At 48.5% G+C, this 22,250-nt stretch overlaps 6 protein-coding genes, 1 non-coding gene and 1 pseudogene across 8 annotated transcripts; 6 read left to right on the top strand and 2 right to left on the bottom strand.

Moving 5' to 3' along the window:
• Positions 1-2,375: 2,375 nt before the first annotated feature.
• Positions 2,376-4,068, bottom strand: BDQ94DRAFT_148577 (putative acetate kinase). The gene is made up of 5 exons (XM_026767215.1): positions 3,330-4,068; positions 3,210-3,272; positions 3,084-3,156; positions 2,654-3,031; positions 2,376-2,569 (listed from the first exon to the last, which is right to left on the bottom strand). Exons 1-5 carry the CDS (start codon positions 4,022-4,024, stop codon positions 2,525-2,527), a joined length of 1,254 nt encoding a protein of 417 aa, XP_026623527.1. The 5' UTR covers positions 4,025-4,068; the 3' UTR covers positions 2,376-2,524.
• A 182-nt stretch (positions 4,069-4,250) lies between these two features.
• On the top strand, positions 4,251-7,587 carry BDQ94DRAFT_67648 (putative phosphoketolase). Its single transcript, XM_026776302.1, has 8 exons — positions 4,251-4,642; positions 4,696-4,770; positions 4,831-5,065; positions 5,115-5,267; positions 5,319-5,628; positions 5,678-6,298; positions 6,359-7,184; positions 7,243-7,587. The coding sequence occupies exons 1-8, from the start codon at positions 4,480-4,482 to the stop codon at positions 7,278-7,280; spliced, it is 2,421 nt and encodes an 806-aa protein (XP_026623526.1). The 5' UTR covers positions 4,251-4,479; the 3' UTR covers positions 7,281-7,587.
• A 684-nt stretch (positions 7,588-8,271) lies between these two features.
• BDQ94DRAFT_148564 (RTA1 domain-containing protein) lies at positions 8,272-10,182 on the top strand. The gene is made up of 3 exons (XM_026767214.1): positions 8,272-9,104; positions 9,164-9,256; positions 9,318-10,182. Exons 1-3 carry the CDS (start codon positions 8,882-8,884, stop codon positions 9,914-9,916), a joined length of 915 nt encoding a protein of 304 aa, XP_026623525.1. The 5' UTR covers positions 8,272-8,881; the 3' UTR covers positions 9,917-10,182.
• A 505-nt stretch (positions 10,183-10,687) lies between these two features.
• On the bottom strand, positions 10,688-14,056 carry BDQ94DRAFT_181157 (ATP-binding protein; the record flags this gene model as incomplete). The annotated part of the gene is made up of 6 exons (XM_026773833.1): positions 10,688-11,651; positions 11,717-12,001; positions 12,533-12,923; positions 12,977-13,317; positions 13,370-13,611; positions 13,674-14,056. 6 exons carry the CDS (start codon positions 14,054-14,056, stop codon positions 10,900-10,902), a joined length of 2,394 nt encoding a protein of 797 aa, XP_026623524.1. The 3' UTR covers positions 10,688-10,899.
• A 2,057-nt stretch (positions 14,057-16,113) lies between these two features.
• Positions 16,114-18,008, top strand: BDQ94DRAFT_161282 (HET domain-containing protein; the record flags this gene model as incomplete). The annotated part of the gene is made up of 2 exons (XM_026769360.1): positions 16,114-16,659; positions 16,743-18,008. The coding sequence occupies 2 exons, from the start codon at positions 16,114-16,116 to the stop codon at positions 18,006-18,008; spliced, it is 1,812 nt and encodes a 603-aa protein (XP_026623523.1).
• Positions 18,009-19,096: 1,088 nt separating this feature from the next.
• BDQ94DRAFT_t208 lies at positions 19,097-19,223 on the top strand. The gene has a single exon. It is a non-coding gene; the product is annotated as a tRNA-Asp (tRNA).
• A 62-nt stretch (positions 19,224-19,285) lies between these two features.
• On the top strand, positions 19,286-19,986 carry BDQ94DRAFT_148560 (uncharacterized protein). Its single transcript, XM_026767213.1, has 2 exons — positions 19,286-19,327; positions 19,384-19,986. The coding sequence occupies exon 2, from the start codon at positions 19,386-19,388 to the stop codon at positions 19,584-19,586; it is 201 nt and encodes a 66-aa protein (XP_026623522.1). The 5' UTR covers positions 19,286-19,327; positions 19,384-19,385; the 3' UTR covers positions 19,587-19,986.
• Positions 19,311-19,438, top strand: BDQ94DRAFT_t209 (annotated as a pseudogene). The gene has a single exon. The product of its transcript is annotated as a tRNA-OTHER (tRNA).
• Positions 19,987-22,250: the final 2,264 nt, after the last annotated feature.

Genomic DNA, 22,250 nt, shown 5'->3' with positions numbered 1-22,250 from the left:
CCCCCCCCGTATCACCTCAACACATACACTCACACCATATTTTCTTTTTGTTCTTCAGCCACCCACCACCACCATCAGCAACCACCGGGTTGATGCGTGATGATCGCCTTGCCCCGTCCGTCAGCCTCATCGTTAGTCTGGACGCTGAGCGACCCTCCGTCCGTCCCAAAGGGAAGGAAGGGGCCGGTCCATGCATCCATTCCCATCCCATCTGACAGACTTCCCGATTCGGAGTGATGATCTTCAGGTCGCCTCCGTGGCGGACCCAGCTAGCAAAGTGGCATTATTATTTTCTTTCTTTCTTCTTTTTTTTTTTTTTTTCCTGGCTAATAATATTCTTCCTGAAGAAAGCTAGTCAGTTAGTTAGTGAATGAATAGATAGATCAGATCATTCTTACAGTACTCCGTAGCTGAGTAAACCTACTACTTACCTATCTCCCGGAGATGATGGCGCAAGTGAGAGATCATACATCTCCGCCGAGATGAGGCGATCCGCCTCCACTCTCTACCCATGAAGCATTGATCTTATTGAGAAAGTTCTAGAATGGTTAGGCACTACGCGATTTGTGTAGACCTTGCGACATATACTTGTTTAGGTAGATGCTGGATTCCTTGTCAGTGGAGCCCTCATCCACTGATCCTCTCTCTTCACACGGCATATAGCAGCTATACTACGGAGTACTACACATCCCGTCCCGTTCGGATGTATTCTTAGCTGCCACATTGATGCTCCACCAAAAAGAAACATCCATGTCTGCCGTCAGAAGTACTTACTGTAGTTACTCCATAATAGTCTAGACTACTGAGTAAAAACCCCAGGTTACTACTCCGTACCTATCTCTATAATGGAACCGGGGCATTATTATCATTATTATTATATTATTATCATTATTATTTGCTTAGTGTTGCTATACATGGATAGCGGCCGCCCCGTCTAGACCAGTGTCCCAGCTAACCCTCTAGCTGCATGAGGGAGTGACGCGATAATCGTGCATCTATCTTTCTTTCCTTCTTTCTTTATCAAAAGTACGACCAGAGTATTAGTTTATCCTGTCAGACGGAGAAGAGTGACCAACTCCGCGGGTCGAACTAATTCATTCTTGCTTTTTCTGATTTTCTTTCTTTTTCTTTCTATCAGCTGATGGGGAGGGAACAAAGCGACAAATACAGAGGATTTCTAATCGACTGTCCGTCTGACTACTGTATTCTCCTATCAGAGTCTGAAGAAGTGAGTGAATGAGTGAGTGAGTAAGTAAGACTGACACCCACGGGGTCATCGTCCATCATATCTACCAACTCAATCCTACTACTACCAACCCAACACCAACCAATTTCTCTCTCTTTGACTATGTCCGAAAAGCCCCCACTAGAAAACAAAATGAAAAGAAGGGAAGAGAAGAGAAACAAGAAAAAAAAAAGACACAACTAACCACCCAATCACAACCTCCCAACACCATAATATTGCCACTAATATTCTGCATTCTACACATTCTTATCTACTAACTAGTTAACTAAGTGAATTGAATGATTCAGATTTAAACTTCTCCCTTTGACAATTTACAAACTTATTTCCGCGGAAGGTTTTACACGGACACGCCACCACAGGTCACCCCTTTGAATCCCTGATGGAAGTGTCCAGACTGTCGGGTCCGACGGGGTGGGGTGGTGGTGATTGATGTGTGATGTGATGTGATTCCCGGGTTCACTCACTCTCTACTTCGCTCTGTGAGACATGCTCGTATTCTGATATTTGGGATAGATAGTGATAGGGACATAGGGATGGCTTGATCTTGTCGAGTGTCTGAGTGTAGGAGCTAGTAGTTATGGTTATCTTATTTGTTGGTGGACGGTTCTTGGCTGGTAGATGTCAAACCTAAGGTTCTACTTGTAGAGTCACTACGTGTGCCAGTGAGATTCAATTATCAGGGTATACTGATTATGTACTGAGCGTACGGGGAACATAGTATGTAGTAGTAAGCGGGGTTTATACTTAACGGTGTTAAGTTAATGCAGGGATATAGGGTATATACTTAGTATACAGTAGTTCATGTTGAGAGAGTGCCGAGGTAACTAACTAATATCTCGATTCTTTGTTCAGTTGTCATTACTACTTTCAACAGATGATAATGTTGGCTGCTTGGCTGATAGAATCTGGACTAGACCATTCATTCGGGTTCCTCGGTGACTAACGTGATTGGAATGTTATGTTATGGTTCGTTGGGTAGTTCATTCTTTCAACTCAGCTGTTGTCGGGTGATGTGTTTCTCGTTCATAACTTCTTTCCCCTCAATCCAGTAAGCTGAAGATTCTCATAGTTTGTACTACTTAGTAAGGGCTAGGCTATTACTTAGATAGTAAAGTGAAAGGCGAAATGAACTTTATTTTTGTACAGGAGCCTACATGCCTGGGAGAAAAGGGATACCTACATCGGGTATGGAGTCTTGTAACGAGTTTCCTTTTTCGATTCATTACTTCGTAAGTAGATACTTTGTCTGTCCTGATAAGGTGGTAGCTGGTTAGCTGTCTACGGCCTCTCATACTGATTGACGCATCCATATGCCATCTCGAACTATATATTCCCGTCGTTAGCAGCACGTTTATATGCAAATCGAGCATCATCATCAAAAGGAGTAGGGATATAGTTATGCCTCACCTGTTCATCTGTCTGACAGATCAACACCTTAGGGCCCTTGTCATCACCCCTCGAAATATCCACTACCGTCTCCCCATCCCCCGCACCCTTGTCATTCTTCCCCGGATCAACCGCACATCCCAGGCAGCGACACTTCTCCGTAACTGCTTTACGAAGCAGCGCACTTTTCTCGCCTATTCCGCCTGCGAAGACGAAGGCGTCGACGCGGCCGTCTAGTTTCACAAAGTAATTGCCGAGGTAGCCGGCGATGCGGTCAACGAGGATGTCGAATGCTAGTTTATGTTCCCGTGTCGGCGGGTTCTCGACGGCGATTTGAGCAAAGTCGGTGGTGCCGGTTAAGGCTTTCCAGCCGGACTTCTTGTTCAGGATTTCTTCGGCCTGGTCATGGGTTAGCTGAATGTACTCTTCAGAAGTTGTATACGATACGTACCGTGCTGATGTGCATTTCTTTGGTGCTGGCGGGACTAAGTTTGCCTGCATCGTTGGTGTAGTGGAACACGAGGCTGGAATACTGGTCAGCCTCTTTTCCGGACAGAGAAATAATATTGGAACTCACGATGGATCAATGTCACCGCTTCGCGTGGCGCCTGGTAGTCCGGCTAGGGGCGTGAGTCCCATCCTGTGTGAATCGATGTCAGTATGGATAAGTCTTCGACGATAAAACTGTGAGTCTCACGTGGTATCAACTGATTTACCATCTTTAATGGCGCAAATAGAAGCACCGCTTCCGATATGCATTGCAATGATATTGGTCTTGTCAGCAGGCTTGTTCAGAAACTCGGCTACGGAGCGTAGAATGAACGAATAGCTGATTCCATGGAAGCCATATTTCCGAAGCCCGTTGGACTTGGCTATCTTTTGGTCGATGGGGTAGGTCTTGACGTGTTCGGGGAGGGTTTGATGGAACGCCGAGTCAAAGAAGGTGATGCTCCTGACGGATGGAATCTCCTTCCTGCAATGCCGGATAATTTCCAAGGCGGAGTAATTGTGTAATGGAGCTAGGTCTTCCAATTTTTCAAGGTGATGATAGGTTTCGTCAGTGATTACAACAGACGTTTCGTAGTCTCCACCGTGCACCACACGGTGGCAGATATAGGCTAGATCGTCTGTGCTGGCGACTTCGGAAAGCTCGGGATCAGAGATGCAGCGCTGGAGCAGGAATTTGAAGGCATCTTGAGGAGTACTGATGCTTTCCTTGAGTTCCTCTTTGTGTTGCTTGTCGCCACTGGTGTATTTCAGCTTTGCTGGTGGGGCGGTGATACCAGAGACCTGAGCTGCAGCAATGACCTTGGGAGTCTTCTCGTAGGTATAGAAGGTAAGCTTGACCGAAGAGGATCCCGCATTGACGGAGAGGATGGATTTGCGCGCCATTTTGTTGCAGAGCAATTGGGTACGGGGACTCGATAAGTTGGTGTGCTAACTGCTAGAGAAAAAGAGATCAAATTATAGCCTTTCTGGATCCCTGTCAGGTCATGATCTCGGAAGTCGTGGGTTGATGCTTGTTGGTGGTGGCAGCTCAATTCCCGGTTGCGACGGCGGGTGATGTCACTCCCCGGGTGACGTATTGCCAGGGGTCTTCGGAGAACAACTTCACCACCTCGCTTCCCTGCTCTTATTTGAATCAATGCAGAGACAGTGGTGTGATCTTCTTTTTCTTCTATTCTCTTTGGCAGTTGCAGAAACTGGGCTGGACTCTCTTGTTTCCACGTGCTATTAGATCTAACCCCTCCATAGACCCTGGATCTCGAACGGACCCTGATACTTAGTTCCACGGATTTACTACCTTTTGTTTTACCGATTGACCAATCTACATCTATCAACTCATCATGCCTGGAGAGGTCATCGACAGGCCGAATCCCAAGGCCGAGCCTTCACACATTCCCGATCTTGTCAATCAATTGCAGGTCAAACTTCAAGAGACGAGTTTGGAGGAAACTGATTACAATGCCCTGCTGAAATTCCGCCGTGCAGCGGCCTACATCGCTGCTGGTGAGATCGAGGGTCCCTAGCTACTCGGCCTACATTCACTAATTAGTTGCAAGCAATGATCTTTCTCCAAGACAATGTGCTGCTGAAGCAGAATCTAAAGCATGAGGACATCAAGCCCAGGCTTCTTGGTTAGTATAGCCAGTCTCTCGTTGCTGTCCTCAGCGCAAGCTCCGCTCACATATCTACAGGCCACTGGGGAACATGTCCCGGGTTGATTCTTGTATACTCTCACTTGAACTACATCATCAGAAAGCATAATCTGGATATGTTGTATGTCGTCGGGCCCGGCCACGGCGCGCCAGCTATTTTGGCCTCACTGTGGCTTGAGGGCTCTTTAGAGAAATTTTACCCCCACTACTCACGAGACATGGATGGTCTCCATGAGCTCATCTCGACCTTCAGCACAAGTGCTGGACTACCAAGGTATGACTGTTGTTGTGAATCTGGTTGAAGCCAAGCTAACTTCTTCAAGCCATATCAATGCGGAAACTCCCGGTGCGATCCATGAAGGTGGTGAACTGGGTTATGCGCTGGCTGTCTCTTTTGGTGCTGTTATGGACAATCCCGACATGATCGTCACCTGCGTGGTTGGTGACGGGGAAGCAGAAACCGGTCCTACCGCGACGTAAGCACCTAAACAATACTCCCCATTCGAGCACGATCTGACAGCAGACAGGTCCTGGCATGCAATCAAGTACATTGACCCCGCAGAATCAGGTGCCGTCCTGCCGATTCTCCACGTTAATGGCTTTAAGATCAGCGAGCGCACCATCTATGGCTGCATGGACAACAAAGAGTTGGTCTCCCTCTTCACTGGTTATGGATACCAGGTGCGCATTGTTGAGAACCTGGATGACATCGACGCAGATCTCCATAGCTCTATGATGTGGGCAGTTGAGGAGATCCACAAGATCCAAAAAGCGGCGCGTTCCGGCAAGCCAATAATGAAGCCTAGATGGCCAATGATTGTTTTGCGCACACCGAAGGTATGATTATATCCGCCCCGACCTTAGATTTCTGTTAACTTTGTTGAAGGGCTGGTCAGGACCTAAAGAGCTCCACGGGTCATTCATAGAGGGATCTTTCCACTCACATCAGGTTCCTCTACCTAATGCAAAGAAGGATAAAGAGGAGCTTCAAGCTCTGCAGAAATGGCTGTCCTCGTATAATCCGCACGAACTTTTCACTGAGACGGGAGACATCATTGACGACATCAAGTCAGTGATCCCTCTGGAAGACACCAAGAAGCTTGGGCAGCGAGCAGAAGCCTACAAGGGCTATAGGGCACCCGATCTTCCAGACTGGCGCAAGTTTGGCGTAGAAAAGGGCTCCCAGCAGAGCGCTATGAAAACAATTGGAAAGTTCATTGACCAAGTGCTTACCCAAAATCCTCATGGCGTCCGTGTATTTTCGCCAGACGAGCTAGAGAGCAACAAGCTGGATGCAGCACTGGCGCACACGGGAAGGAACTTTCAGTGGGATCAATTCTCGAATGCTAAAGGCGGCCGCGTCATCGAAGTGCTCAGTGAGCACCTGTGCCAGGGCTTTATGCAGGGATACACGTTGACGGGCCGGGTGGGCATTTTCCCATCGTACGAAAGCTTCTTGGGAATCATCCATACCATGATGGTGCAATATGCCAAATTCAACAAAATGGTATGTTTCTGCTGTGCTTCTCCCTGCATCTCCCAAGACTAACGGATGCTGCCATTACAGGCTCAAGAGACGACCTGGCATAAGCCGGTTAGTAGCATCAACTATATCGAAACGAGTACGTGGGCTCGTCAGGAGCACAATGGATTCTCTCACCAGAACCCCTCCTTTATCGGAGCTGTGCTCAGGCTGAAGCCCACCGCCGCGCGAGTTTATCTGCCACCTGATGCTAACACATTTTTGACCACCCTTCACCACTGTCTCAAGTCGAAAAATTACGTCAACCTCATGGTAGGTTCAAAGCAGCCAACTCCCGTGTACTTGAGCCCCGAGGAAGCAGAGAGCCACTGCCGAGCCGGCGCATCGATCTGGAGATTCTGTAGTACCGACAATGGGCTGAACCCGGATGTCGTGCTGGTTGGCATTGGAGTAGAGGTGATGTTCGAGGTCATCTACGCGGCGGCCATCCTCCGCAAGCGTTGTCCAGAACTCCGGGTGCGTGTGGTCAATGTGACCGACTTGATGATTCTGGAGAAGGAAGGTCTACATCCACATGCATTGACGACCGAAGCTTTCGACAGTCTGTTTGGCTCGGACCGGCCGATACACTTCAACTACCACGGATACCCGGGCGAGCTCAAAGGTCTGCTCTTTGGGCGGCCCCGCCTGGACCGAGTTTCAGTAGAAGGATACATGGAGGAAGGAAGCACGACGACGCCGTTCGATATGATGTTGCTGAACCGCGTCTCACGATACCACGTGGCGCAGGCAGCCGTGATCGGGGCGTCCAGACGGAATGAGAAGGTTCAAGTTCGGCAGCACGAACTGGTCAGCGAATTCGGCCACAACATCGTGGAGACACGCAAATACATTCTGGCCAACCGCAAAGGTAAGTAGCTTCACCTGCCGTGGACCAGTCGAATGATGCTCATGCTGACGGTGCACAGACCCGGATGATACGTATGATATGCCCTCCTTTGAATAAGGATAGCGAATGAGTAAAGTCAAGAAGATGATCTAAGCGTGAAGCACTCAAAAGACATGAACTATTATTAGCGTTAGGGAAGAACGAATTTCAAACTGTCTGTCTTTCTCCAGTTTCTGGGGGCGCCATGTCGATTGAGCAGGAATAATAGTAACGTAGCCATAGCATACGGCCGTAGAGATTTTGACACCTAGGTTCTCACGGAAGGGGCTAGACTCGATGTGAGTGATCCTGAGTCTTGCTGTGACGTGCCAAATACTGTGATTAGTATGCGCAAGGCTGAACCCTGGCGGTTGAAGGCTGCGTGGGGGAAAGTGAGATATAAAAAAAGAGAGAGAGAGAGAGAGAGAGAGAGTCAATAGGATGTGTAAGTATTGATTTGATGCCTGAGGCGGGCAGCGGGGTTCCGCTGGAGTCGCGCCTTCCGTATTTGGTTCTTGCCGTTGCAGGAAGGTTCTCCGCCCTTCCCTGCATGTGACTCCCGATCAATTAGTCTGTCGCTTGCATTTCATTTCATATGTTCAATTTGCTCTCCCTGCCTGGAGTTGATGGTGGTGATGGTGATGATGATGATGATGATGATGATGATGATGATGACGACCATTTCCCACCCCATCGTGTCTGTTTGAGGCCTAGCTTCAGGTTCCCATTGATGTTCAGCACCTAACATCGGGCCTAATTATAGTCCCGATCCCGTCCCAGAACTTATCACGGTTCCTTATTGCTGGTGGACGGACGGACTCCCGGGACCATGTTTCCCGATCGGTCTTGGCCATGCATCACTGCCTGGGCTGCATGGCATATATTGATTCGAGTCCAGCAATGACACGGCATAACGGTCCTAAACACAATCCTTGACAGTTAAGGGTCCTATCAGATGAGCTGCCTTATGGCGACAACAGGATGATCGTCTTAGGGAGGTGTCTGTTCAAATTCTATCGCGAAACCGACTGATGGAGAATGGCCGGAGTTACCGGCTTCATGCGAGACGCACTAAACCTCTTTGAGCGAACCTTGCGAGGAATCATCTCGTCCCCCAACTCTTTTTTGGGTCTCGCCAGTCTATTAGCCGAATGAAGTGCTTGCTTTTGCAAGGCAGGCCCTGAGAACCCCCATGAGGTTCAATCAGATTGCTCCCTGCAACGGGTGTCTCCGCTGTTCCAGGTGGCGCCCAGAGACGGGCAGTCAGGAGGATGGGGATCACTATTGAACGGACGAGAATAGAGTAATGGGGCAGAGTTTGGAAGAATCTCTTATCACAGTTCTTCCTTTTTTTCTTCTTCTTTATAGGCACAGCCTCTTCCTTCCTGGTGCCCTGTTTTCCCTTTTCTTTTCGCCGATTGGTACCCCGTGCATATTCATGAGCATATATCTATGTCCAACAGCAAATAGCTCAACCCCTCTTTAAGCTCGATTAGCGCTCAGCCTGCCTCTTCGGTGTCATTCGTTCTCTAATTCCTAATCGTACATTATATCTGCAGCGTGCTTCTCTGCCTCAAAATCGCCTTCTCTCCTTACTCTATCCACAGACGCACTTGACCTCCTCATATATTCCTCGACATACTGGGTCTCGACCACCCCGGCCTTCCATTTGCGCCAATATGTCGGGCCTTAATACTACTGCAGAATATGAATTCAAGAAACAATTGACCTATGGCTGCCATGCAAAGATCGATGGCTACGGCACCTCATATGGCTACGTCCCCTCGCTGGCTGCGGGCATTGTATTTTGTGTCCTCTTCGGTCTGTCGATGTTGCTCCATACATTGCAGCTGGTGTGGAAGAGGACCTGGTGGTGCTCTGTCTTCGTTCTTGGATGTATCAGTATGTGAACCCCTCCTGCAAGAGTCCTTTCCAACCATACGCTAACACAACCATTACAGCGGAGGTCCTGGGCTGGGCAGCACGTACCTGGTCTGCTGAATGTCCATACAATGGAACCGCCTTTCTCATGCAAATCTCTACCTTGATCATCGGTACGCGAGCAGGACCACGCATATCAAATTCATGAAACAGATACTAATTTTCTCTCTTTAGCCCCCACTTTCTTTACCGCCGGGATCTACGTGCTCCTGGGCCGTTTCATCCACCTGTTGGGGCCCGAGACCTCAATTTTGAGTCCGAAACTCTATCTCTGGATTTTCGTCACCTGCGATATCATCTCATTGGTTGTCCAGGCTGTGGGTGGTGGCATGGCGTCGATGGAAGTCAACAAGGTCAACGGCGATACTGCTCCAGGCACGCACACCATGGTCGCCGGTATCGTGTTCCAGCTGGCGTCTATCACGGTCTTTGTTTTCCTCGCCGCTGATTTCGTCCGTCGCACTCTCCGTATGCGGATCTTGCAAACCATGACCGGCACGATCATCCCTCTTCTCGGTGCGATGATCTTCTCTGTCCTCTGCATCTACATCCGGAGTATTTATCGAACCATCGAGCTGTCGCAGGGGTGGTCTGGCTACTTGATCACGCACGAACGGTACTTCATTGTCCTGGACGGCATTATGATGGTCTTAGCTGTGGGTGTGTTTAACATCTTCCATCCAGGATGGCTGCTACCTAAGAATGAGGTCAAGCCGTTCCACCGCGAGATCTACTCTCCTGACGGGGTAGCCAGTGGAATGGAGATGCGGTAACTTTGTCGCTTCTCATTATTCCTACTTTCAAACTCCAGACATTTATACTTCAATCTGACCCCATTTCTCCATGAGAAAGCAAGTCCACGTGCCTTGCCCCTGGTCTCTAATATGCCAACGCAGCGTTTTTAAAAAGTCGATAGATGCATTGGAGTGTGGCATTGTGTAATTAGCTTTTCCTTTCCAACTTTAATGAACTAGATGATTCCCCCTGCTCAGCACCATGGAAATCCATCAACTATAATTAATCATTGAACCAACGGTATACTTGACAATCATAATAATCATGACCAAGTAATAAACAAGTATTCATTCAAAGCATAACATCGTTAACATTTCCTCCTAAAATGCAGACCAGACACACCATCGCACCAAATAAATCACCTCAATTCCTGGATCAACAAACCTCAAAAATAAGACCATGACCACACACACCCGCTGAAACACATCAACTTGAAACACGCCGCCGAAACACTGACCCCAATAGATAGACTACCCTGTCCCTGTTCCTGACCCTGATCCTGATACTCAGACCAAACCTTAATTTTTTCTTCTCTTCTCAATTTCCACATCCCTGTTCCTGGTTCCACCTTTTTGTGTTTTCTTTCTTTCTTTCTTTTGTTTCGCAAAACGCCACGGCTAGAATTGAAATGGACTAAGCAAACAACGAATAATAAACAGCAACCGAGAAGCGACAAAAGCAGGGGTGTTAAGTAGCTAGCTGGTTGGTTGGCTTTCGGAGAAATAACTAACTGACTGGCTAACTGACAGCGGGAAAATAACCGGAAGGAAGATCTTGTTCTTGCTCACATGTTCAGCTCGCATTGAACATCCCAGTGAACCGGAAGAAATGGACCAAAAGAAAGGGAAAGTATGGGAAACAAGAAAAGAGTCAGCAGGAAGAAATTAACACCAACTAACATGTTAAATCAGTCAGAAAAGAACTAATTTTCCTCAACCTGTTGATGCATGAATCGATGGAACTATACTCCATCCACGGCCTCAATCCATCCAAACATCGCGCCCGTAACACCCGCCGCGATAGCCCACACCGCACCCCAGACCATTGCGCCCTCGGCGTCCACCTGGTTCACTGTCCCTGCGACCTGCACGACTGTGTTCGCGAACAACATGCTTGCCAGCAGGACTGTGCGGGAGACTAGCACTTGCGTCTTGCGGGACAGGGTGCCCCATGTTTTGCGGTAGACGGTGTAGGCCAGGTACTCGCCTTCGGGGCTGGATGTCCCCTCCTTGTTTTTGTTGTTGCTATTCTTCTTGGAGTTTCTGGAGGATGCACCCGTTGAGCTGGCGAAGAGGAAATCGCGCGCCGCCAAGCCAGCGGGAAGGAGGGAAAGGAATAGGCCCGGGAGAGCGGCGGGACCGGCATGGATGGCGGTGACGTCGGGGATGTCTTGGAAGTGGGTGACGAGGGTGGTGGGGAGCCAGGGCGTGGCGTAGCTGAGGGAGAGAGTAACGGTGAAGATGGCAGCCGCGGCGATGGTGGTATAGATGGTTGTCGGGCGGTCGTTGAGGATGGAGCGGTTAGGGATGCGCGTGGAATCCGAGAAGGAGTGGAGAGGGGTGAGGTTGCGGAGGAGGACGAAGGGCAGAGTGGTGGAGAGGAGAGTAATGAAGTAGCTGGTAAGGATCGTGGTTGGGCGCAGGCTGTAGAAGGTCGAAAGGAGGCTGAAGGTGGGTAGGTGGGTGAGGTAGGTGAAGGAGAGGACGTCGCGGCCTTGATATCAATGTATTAGTTTTCGCTAATGATTATATGGGGTTTAAACGGGGATGAAGGAATACCGTCAAAGCCCATGATCCAGGCAAGTCCGACCTCGACGGCCTTCCAGGCCATCAGACCTCCTACTTCCCACCATGTCTCGAGGTGTTTGCTCACACGGCCTAGTTCGCCGAGTGTGATCCCCGTCGTCAGGGAGAAAAGCGTCGAGCTCAATGCCAAGCTGCCGAACACGGCGAGGATGAAGCGCACGGCGGGGTGGATGCGGTCCAGGCGCGTCTTGTGACGCAGTTGGCGCGTCGTCTTCTCGGCGGTGTCATCGTCGGCTGCTGTTACCGCGGAGAGGACTTCTTTCTTGCGGGGAGCCATTGTTTTGTTAGTGGGTGGGATTGTTTAGGGGATATATGAATTGATGGTGTGATGGACAGGGTCGGAGGGATCAGGAAGAGGGGAGAAAGAGAAGAGGGGAGGAAAGCGAGGAGAGGAAAAATGACAGCAACGAAATAAAGATGAGGCTGGGATGATGCGATGGCCAGAATGAGCTGCCGGGCGGTGAGAGGCACTCTGGCCATGATGTCACCGGTGACGATGCCCCCCAAAGGAATCCCAAAGACCCAAGAAATAGAGGTAGTCAGTTGGTATTCTATAAGACAATCGTAAGTGGCTTTGAATCGAATCTTTTAAATACATGGGTCAGCCAAGCCACCTTCCCACCATGTGGCACATGTAGTAGTAGTACACTCAGAGATTTCCTCCGAGATCAACTTAATCTCAGAGAACCTCCATCTTCTTATACATCGTACAGGCGCACCAGGCCGTACCTGGTCTTCAGTTATCCTCCTTTTCCTCTTCTTTCTCCATAACGGAAAACTCTGCCGCACCCTGCTCACGACCCTTGTGGTCCCGCATGACCAGTTGATACTTGCCCTGGTTCCAGAGGTCTTTGATCGTCAGCTCCCGAGTACGTCCCAAGCTCTCAATATCTCCAATGCGTGTAAGAGTGCCTTCCAGGTGTTCGTCGAATCCTGGCCAGCCACAGATCTCCTTGAATGCATTCTGCATAGGCACCGAATCCGCACGCACCATGGCCCGCGAGTCGATTGTGAAGATGTTCTCGTGGTCGTAGCTCTGGATGAAGTCCGCGCGCGTCATGATCTGTCGCGCTTCATGGAGAGGAATCTCTGGGAGAATGTGGCCCAGCTTCGGATCATACGTCCTATCCATTTCCTCTCCTTTGTCCACAAGTGCTTTCGCCAGCACCATTGCCGCAGACTACATCTCGGTCAGAGCGCCGGTCTTTTGTCATCGCCAGAGGTTGCACTTACAGCATACTTCTGCTGGTCCATCACATCGTCGTCCATCTCAGGTCCCAGGATCCAGCACTTGTTGAGGAACCACGTCTTCTCGGCCTCGCAGATGCTCTCACAGAGCTTCTTGTAGTCTAGGGCCTTGGCAACTCGGTTGAGGTAGGACAATCGTCCGCCGACGAGATTGTACACCTCCTCAAGTTCCTCGTGGGTTAATTCCTGGCCAAAGTACTGCTTGCGGTACTTCCTCAGGGCTTCCATTGCTCGATCCTTAGGAAGATCCCGCACGGGGATGACCTCCATTCTGGTAGCGTACTTCTTCAGGCGTTCATAGACCCAGTACTCGTCGCTGTTCAGGACTATTTCCGTCAATATTCAAATATAGATGTATGGATCTGTAATAAAGCTTACCTGTTGTCACCAGACCACTTGCAGCCCACTGTTCGGCCCGTTGCTGGATCGCCTCAAGCAGATCCTGGCCATCGTGATCGTCTCGGATCAGGTGCGCGCTGTTAATTATCAAGACCAAAGGCGACTTCTTGCTGCGTCTTCTGGCAAGAGCAACCTTTTCCAATTTGTTGAAAGCGCGTTCAATATCAAGGAGAGCGGTAGTATCCCGAGGGCCCTTGATACTGAAAAGACTGCCGATGTAGCTGTTCAAGTGGCGTCAGCAACCTGATGCACACATGAGAGAATAAAATTGTAGTAGGCCTACTCTTCGTGGAACTCATAGTCCAAAGCCTTTCCCAGACGGATCCGGAAAAGCTCGAGATCAGCATGGGCTTCGAACATGGCACAACCCTCGCCATCAATCTTGCGCATCGCCTCTAGAAGCATCGACGTCTTTCCGGTTCCCTTTTCGCCCACGAGCAGGTAATACCGACCACCAGCATTACCGGAGATGATTCTATCCATTCTGGCTTGCTCATCGCGATGCACCCAATGCTCCTCGTAGGTAGACTGGTGCTTTCCGTCTTCCACACCGGCCAGCTCGAGAGCCGGATCACCCGGTTTGAAGGCATTTTCCATCTTCTCCAAGATAAGATACTTGTAGTACCGATGGTACGCGTATCCAACCATACTAGCAGGCATTAGCATGAAGAAAAGATCATTGAAAAAAAAAATAAAATATCAGGATAGCTTACCCGAGAACAGCCATCGAAGCAAGAGTAGTAGCCGCAGACTCCCCCATCTTCAGCAACGTCGATCGCAGAGTAGGTTCATCTTCCGAGTCGTCATTCCTCCGCCTTTTACCTTCCTTTGTGGCATTTTGTTCGGAAGAGGAGGAATCTGTATTTCTCCGAATCTGGCACTGTGAGAATCCCCGTCGATAGGCGGGGGTTGTTATGCGGGTAGCAGTAGTTGTGGTGGTTGTTGTCCTGGGAGGCGTCCGCAGGCCAACCCAAGAGAAAGAGATCACGGATCGTTGAACATTGCGATACAACATGGTTCTCTGCGCTGGGTATCGGATACCCCTGCTGATTTCCCGGATAATAATCCCGAGGGAGATAGATGATCACCCTATAATATCAAACAACGGGTGTATGTATATATGAAGAATTGAGATCGAATGAAATTGATAAAGGAGTGTGTGGAACTTTTTAAAAGGGCGGAGATGGGTCCGGCACAGAACTGAGACACACCACTCTATCTATACATCGAGAGAACCGCTGTTTCAAGATAGAGTCGAATCCTAACAGCAACAAGGCTCCCAATGGCAGACAATTGGGCAGAGAGAAGGTGCGGGAAAGACAGAAGCAGCGACAAATGAAGGAATAATGAATGAAAGAAGGCCAGCGCACGGTGAGAAAAAGAGGTGAGTTGGGATCGGGCCCGAATCAGTACTGCTACCAAAAGTCGGTACTACTCGCCCAGATCGGATTGGCGTGGATTTACTCCGCTGCTGCGCCTCGCATCCGGGCCCACCTTGTGGCTGATCATTATTCAGATCTATTAAGTATGAGGCAGATGTGGATTATTGCAGAGCAGGCCGGGTGGGTGAAGCATAGAAACAACAGGCTTGCCTCATATTGCATTATTTGTCTAAGATCTAGACTTGCAGATGTTTTGTCTCGACGAATTTCATTTCCCCAGTTTGTCTCACGTGACCTACCTTCAATGCATATTCGATGCTATCGCGGCCATGAGATTATCCGTGGCTCATCACATGCCCCCTTATACTACTACATTATCGGTATCTAATCATTACTCTAAAGTAGTCGAAGCAGGCAGGATAGTCGATGACCAACTGCTTTGATTCCCGAGACAATTCGTCCACATCGCCTTGAATCGCTGTACAAGGGCATTATTAGTCAATCAATCACGTTTTCCTACAATTTATCTATTGTAAGTTATAACTTCATGGTTGAGATTAATTGGACCAATGTTATGAATAGCTACTAGTCCACCAACCTTGTACGGATGCATCAGGAAATTGAAAAAAAAAAAAAAAAAAAAAATGCCAAAGTATAAGCGAGCCAATGTTACCCGATATGATCCCCAGGCCAACACCGTTACTTTATGGGATACTTCTCTCCTATTTGGTTCTTCAGTGGTAACGGCGTTACTCGGGGCCGCACTAATCAAACTAATGAGGATGTTAATCTAACCCGTTGCTAGTAGCATCCTCAACAATATGCTGAATGATTTGCTAAACAAGTGTCAACCCCGCTCTCGGTTCATGCCTTCATCCGTCCTGTCAGTGGGCATCCGCGGCCAGTTATAGGTACTCCTCTTAGGCTGCGGGCATAATTTAATCTCGATAGAGGCTTCATGTGGTCAACGAAGTTATCCTTACAGGACGGGAAACTCATGCGTTGTTCATGGCGGGGTACCCAAGGATAAGCGAAGACTCAGCCAGCCAATCTGGCCAGGACAGGTAGTCGAGGGTTTTACTGAATCATGAGGTGCACGAAGCTTCCTCTGCAAGTACATTTAGTTGGCTTATTCCACACGGTCGGCATATACCAACGGCTTCTGAAACGCACCATTATCGGCACACCAGGCTCATACGGATTCGGTAGGCGTTCCACCTACTGCATCATTGACGCTGGAGGATGTGGACGGCTGTGCTGCATGTGTAGAGTGCTCATAAACCACACTACGTGACCTTCATCCCGTCAAGTGAACCAAAAGAAGTACTACTATTCTCAACCATGCCCGTCTTTGAATATTCTCCTCTGGATCAAGGGCCTTTCAGCACCCGCATACTCCATCTGCTTCCAAGCAAAGACAGAGCCGCTCCGATTGAATGCCAGCTTTCCAACCTTTCTCTTCGGGACGATATTGCCCAAGAGTACGACGCCCTCTCATACGTGTGGGGAGATGAGGCGGACGGACAGTGTAACATCTCAATCAACAACCAGGCTTTCTCCGTAGGAAAGAATCTACACTCCGCACTCCTTAGGCTTCGAGGCCATAGAGTTGAACGGAGATTATGGGTCGACGCAATTTGCATCGACCAGAACAATATGAGAGAGAAGGAGAAGCAAATCCAGAACATGGCGCGCATATATGAGCAGGCCAGCCAGGTGATGGTGTGGTTGGGTGAGGAGGCAAATGATAGTACTCAGGCGTTAGAAGCCATTCGTGTCGCGGCAGGGTCAAGGTATTCTGGAGAGGATTCCAATCTGCCATCAGGAAGCGTCCCCATTGAGGGTATCAAAAATCTGTTCCTTCGGGGGTGGTTTTATCGCATGTGGGTAAGTAATTTTACGCTATGCCCACCGTCTTCTCCCTCTTGCTCTTTACGAAGCGATATCTGATGTCTAAGGAGAGGTAACAGATCCTCCAAGAGGTGGGCCTCGCTCGGAATATTCAGATTCTGTGTGGTCCTGTCAGAATGAGCGGTTACACATTTGCCACGGGCATCGAAGCATATAGTCGGTATGCTGGACCTAGTGTGATGAGTACAACACATCTGATTCGTGGAGCAATCTTTCGTCCTCAATATGGAACGTATCCGATAAAGAAGCTCTTCCTATCCGAGTTGATTGATATGCATCATACAAACGAAGCCTCTATCTTGCATGACAAAATCTATGCTTTACTGGGGCTGAGCTCTGATTCTCATGAAGCACCTGGCCTGTTACCCAACTACCAGCTGTCCTGGGAGCAACTCTTTCAACGATTAATCTGGTTCCTTTTGAATGAACAGATATCAGTGAAGACCTGGCCTGGTAGGGAATTTGCGAGCATACAGAGCAGTGGAAGGATCTTGGGTTTCGTTGTCACCAGGGAAGACCAGGACACGAAGACCATGTTGCAAGTGCTCTTGACTGGTCAAGGGACGGGTAAGGAGGACTACAAGAAAGTGCGGAGAGTAAAATGGGCCATCAGGAAACCAGTGGAGTTGTTCAAGTTGGGTGATATCATATGCCTCCTGGAGGGAGTTTCATATCCATCCATCATCAGATACGTTGATGGCTGTTTTAGAGTGATCGTGCTAAGGGCCGTTCTCCAAAACAGGGGTGACAGTGCTGAATTCCAACAAGTACTGTCCGAGAACAATCGTCCGGCTCTGAACTTGCACCTTGTTTGGAGCTGGAAAGAGCAATTGTCACCTTCCTTTGGTGTGCTCGACTTGGCAGCAGAGGCTGTTGGAACGGAGTCGGCAATTGAGAAGGTTCTATGGGACACTAATGTTGCAATGCACGAGACAGCATACAACAGAGAAAGAATGTACTGGCCAGCCATGTTTGGTACCGAGGACATCTTTCGGTTGTTTACAGAGCGACTCGGATCTTGGCATCCAAAGACACGGATGGCCTTGTACAGCGTGGCGCTCTTGTATTCCACGGCGGATATTGGCGTCAAGGCAGTCCCACTACTCTTTGATCGATTTAGGGCAAGAGAGATATTGCGGCAGATGTGCGGACTATCGAATTTATCGTCGTTGGTGGGACGTGACTACATTCACCGGAAGTACATCAATGAACCGGATTTTGTTTCTGGAAATATGGAGGTACCAATTCGCCTGAGGCCAAAACTATTGGAGGGACTAAATGGTCTGCTACGTGAGATTAAGCACAGGCCCTCTTTAACGCTCTAGCCGTTATTTTGAGGCTGAACACAGGAGTTATTTTGGCCTAGAGTACCCTCGATGCTCTTCAGGGGCCGCTTCCGAAAGCTCGGTATCAACGGTGTGATGTCGCACCATCGATGCCCTAGATACTACGGGCTATGAATGTAAGCCTCGAACTTTTCTTCTCTTTATGAATGATTTCGGGGCTGGTTTTAGTGTCGCCTTGAGCTGCGACGATTGATGATCGTCCCCGATGTCTATATATGAAAACCACGCAGATTCCTCAGACACCAGAGCTTCTCATTGTTATGTACGATTTTACTAATTTAGTGGTCCATCAAGGGCAAGCTCAAGTAAACATTGTCACAATTAATGGTTCTTACGAATCTACATCATCAATTCTGATTGAACGCATGAATACAGGTGCACATACAACTAAGTACTGATGTATTGCAGACTAAAAAACCTACCGATATATATCCAGCATATTAGATACGATTTCAGGACTAGTAAGTGTTAACCACGACGAAGGATCGTAAAGTACATCTTTATAGTATGAATAAGTGGCATATCACCAATTCCACAGGGGCTAGTAGGTAAATATAGTCAATCAGTTCTGTACTGTTCCATGTTCTTGCGCGAAGCTAGCGGCCCATCAAGTTACTACATATAGGACAAATCACAAGTTGTATAGGTATATTTGCATATCGAAGTCTAGTCTGATGCTAGACATGTAACAGGTAATAAAAGAAGGTATTTTCTACTTAGGACCAGTCTGAGCCGTAAACAACATCAATCCCAAAAGTGGTATCCAACTGACTTTCTGGGTGAGTCGAAAAGCTTTCACTACACTAGTAGTGAAAGAAACTTGAGGGACATAAATGCCGATAGGCACACAGTAGCCGTGGAAAAAAACTGGTCGCCGACGGCGATGAATAAGCATCATGAAGTTAAAACCAGTGAAAAGCGGACGCAGAATTTTTTTCAACGTTCCAGCAGTCCTGAACATATATATTTGAACACTGCCAACGGCACATCAAGGGCAACAAAAACCTAGTATGGACCGAGTTTTCCTCATATATGTATAGCAAAAGGGCAAAGAACCCCACATACGAGCCCGGATGGTCTAGTGGTAAGCTTTATCCAATCAAACATTCCACCACCTTCATCGTCTAACAAATTCATAGGTATGATTCTCGCTTTGGGTGCGAGAGGTCCCGCGTTCGAATCGCGGTTCGGGCCTATCTTCCTTCTTTTTTGGTTTTAACCTTTCTTAATCTTTCCTCTCTTACGCTTTGTTTTCTATTTGCCACCTGATTACGTATACGAGCCCGGATGGTCTAGTGGTAAGCAGCCCTCAAATATAACCTATCTCGGCTATCAGTGTCTAACTAAATAACAGGTATGATTCTCGCTTTGGGTGCGAGAGGCCCCGCGTTCGAATCGCGGTTCGGGCCCATCTTCTTTTTTTGTTTTTATTATTCCCCCCTCTCTTCTTCCATCGTATTCGTTATACTAGAGTACTCTTTTGATTTTCTTTCCACCCTCTCTTTGTCATCTCCCTCTCTCTATCTCCATCCTTGTCTTTATTTATTCAGCCCTTGAATAGTTCAATTTGGCCGCCTTGACCCATTGACACTCCGGTTCCCAAAGGGTATCCACGTTTCTAATCATCTTTGCGTTCCAGCCCGATCTACTCAGATATGATTAATCTGTGTCAAGAAGCGCCTACTTTCACCAACCCTTTTTGATAAAGACTGACAGGGAGAGGTCGAGGTTGCTGGGATTAAGCCCACCAACTATTATCCATCCAACCCGCGCTCGAAAGACATGCCTGCACGCGTCTGTATCAATATAGAAATACCTCTGGCCCATCAAGTTGGGAAAGGATGTAAGAGTAAGCATTCGCAAATAATGTCAAGGTGTGAGTGAGTATGCTATACATGACTGGTTTGAAAACCTGTACTTGACTTCTCACACATAACCGTAGTAGATTCTGTCCCAGTCAGGATCATCTAAGCCCAGTAATAGCACTAAGCAGAGTAGGTTTACGAATAAAAGCTTCTTTGACTACTCTTACTTATAGTGATTTGGTGCGCGTAGCAATACATGATGTCGAAACGTGTGAGCGTGACAGCGACAGGGCTGAGCCAAATCTACTAACATAATGATATTTAGACCATAATTAGATGGATGGATGTCACTATGAAGTTTACTTTGGTCCAGGAGAGAGAAGATGCTGACCCCATGCACTTGTATATTATCCACAGCCTCTATTTGCATACAGCTATTCCCCGACTGTCAATGTTTGAGATCCCCCATTGGTGTCGGCGTCTACCCTCTGAGATCAACATTGAAATGGCTGACTTACGCCCACTCAAGACCAGTTCTTCCTCATATCGGAGTTGCTCAAGATGGCCATCTTGTTGCTAAATGCGTACAACATTACCCACGTATATCGCCTGAGGCACACTGTGTGTTGCAGGTGCCTTGACTGATCCAGAAAAGCTTGTACCGTCCCTATTACCATCTGAAACACGAACAACTCCCCGCAGACGGGACATCACGACTTCGTTGATTGCAAAGAGGTTGGATGGATCTAGCACACAAACCCTTGCTTTATACCCTGCAGGAGTATCGTCTCCATCAATAGATTACTCCCACAAACAACCACCATGGACATACATACCATCATCCAGAATCTGAGCTGAAAAGAAATGCTGCGCCGGCCCCCCCCTTCAATAGCCATGATCGCCCCCTATAACTCGGTTCTTCGTCCCAAGGTCTCACCCAGCATACTTCCTCACTGCACACACATGCCCCATCACCTCCACACAGCAATGAAAACATGCGTCTATAAAGTACGATGAAACTTTTAATACCCCTCAGGATACTTTAGTTCTACACACCTCTCTCCGTCCTTCCCTTACAAGACCCAATGCACGGACACCATCGAGCAGAATCACCTGCACCGAGCGAAGAGAATCCGGAGCCTTGCCTTGACGGAACCTAGGGCCTCACGCCCTACGACTTTCTCGTTTGCGCCAGTGACCGCCTAAGAAAAAACCGACTATCCCCCCAAGCCTCCATCGCCAAACGAACTACGCATACGAGCACGGGAGGAGGAGGAAGGGAATAGGAGTCCGGGAATCGATGCAGGCAGCCGCGTCAAGTTCCGAGATTGGACATTTACAATCCGACTGATAAGTTTTGGGAGGCTATTGTGAAAGAGACAGATGGATGTATACTATCAAAGATGGGGAAGACTCATTCATTGGCGTTGTGCGATGCCCTGTTCTTTCTTCTGGGATGGGCTTGCAGAATCCTACTGAGCCATGGTAGACCATATATGTTGATACTTGGTCAGGCGTTGTTTGCTTCTTGTCTCAACAGAGCAAGCGTGCGTCAGGATTGAGGTGCACCTCCTGTCCGGTCAGTGTGGTGAGATCCTGGTGCTGGGATGTTCTGTTAATCCAAACAAATCCTAGCAAGTCTGGCAATCTAAGCGTTATTACCACTGGAGATAAAACTACTTTATTAACTATTGGGAAATGTCCTTCTGCTGGAGGGGTATAGGGTAGGCTCTGACAGTGGGTTCATGGCAATGACACAAACCCAGATGCATGGAGAGGCCTTTGAGTTAGGGGGTGGGGGACAGCCAAAGTGGTTAGTCACGTTTGTGTTCTCATGCTAAGGCCATGTAAATATGCTTCTTTGAATTATTACGTACCATGGTAAGGGGCAGTAGCGTTGGGTTGTAACAGTTGTGCAGCTTCCGCTCATCCATATTTTCCGTGCGCAGTCTACGTGACAGATCCTACGGAGTATAATCTAAGAGAGGCGTTGAGGAAAGACAGTCAACCCGGTACCCACTGAACATGACAATTTAATCGTGCAAAAGATTCTACATTCTATGTGTTCCAAAGCTTCTTTCCTTTCCTACCTATTGTGCCCACAGTAGCCGAACAAACAAAATGCCAAGCGCAGTGCTTTCACAACCCACTCTGCATGAGGACTCGCGTGTGGCCTATTAGCTGCTTTTCTTTACTTTCCGCCTCGTACACAGCTAGATGGAGCAGGCGCTCGGGAGGAAGATGTTGTCCTTCAGATCTCACTGTGGCTCGGTAACTGACCAAGACGTTCAGAAGTTGCCAGTTTCCCGGCACTGGTGACAAGTCGCAGTTGATTCTGCCAACAACAGTAGTTTGTTCTTCGAGCCGCTCGAGCGGGTCTACCTGCTGCGCACTCTCCATAACAAAAATGGTATGG

The sequence above is a fragment of the Aspergillus welwitschiae genome (assembly GCF_003344945.1).
Source record: "Aspergillus welwitschiae strain CBS 139.54b unplaced genomic scaffold BDQ94scaffold_29, whole genome shotgun sequence".
NCBI classification, from domain to species: Eukaryota; Fungi; Ascomycota; class Eurotiomycetes; order Eurotiales; family Aspergillaceae; genus Aspergillus; species Aspergillus welwitschiae.
This window is presented reverse-complemented; position numbering and strand designations above follow the sequence as displayed.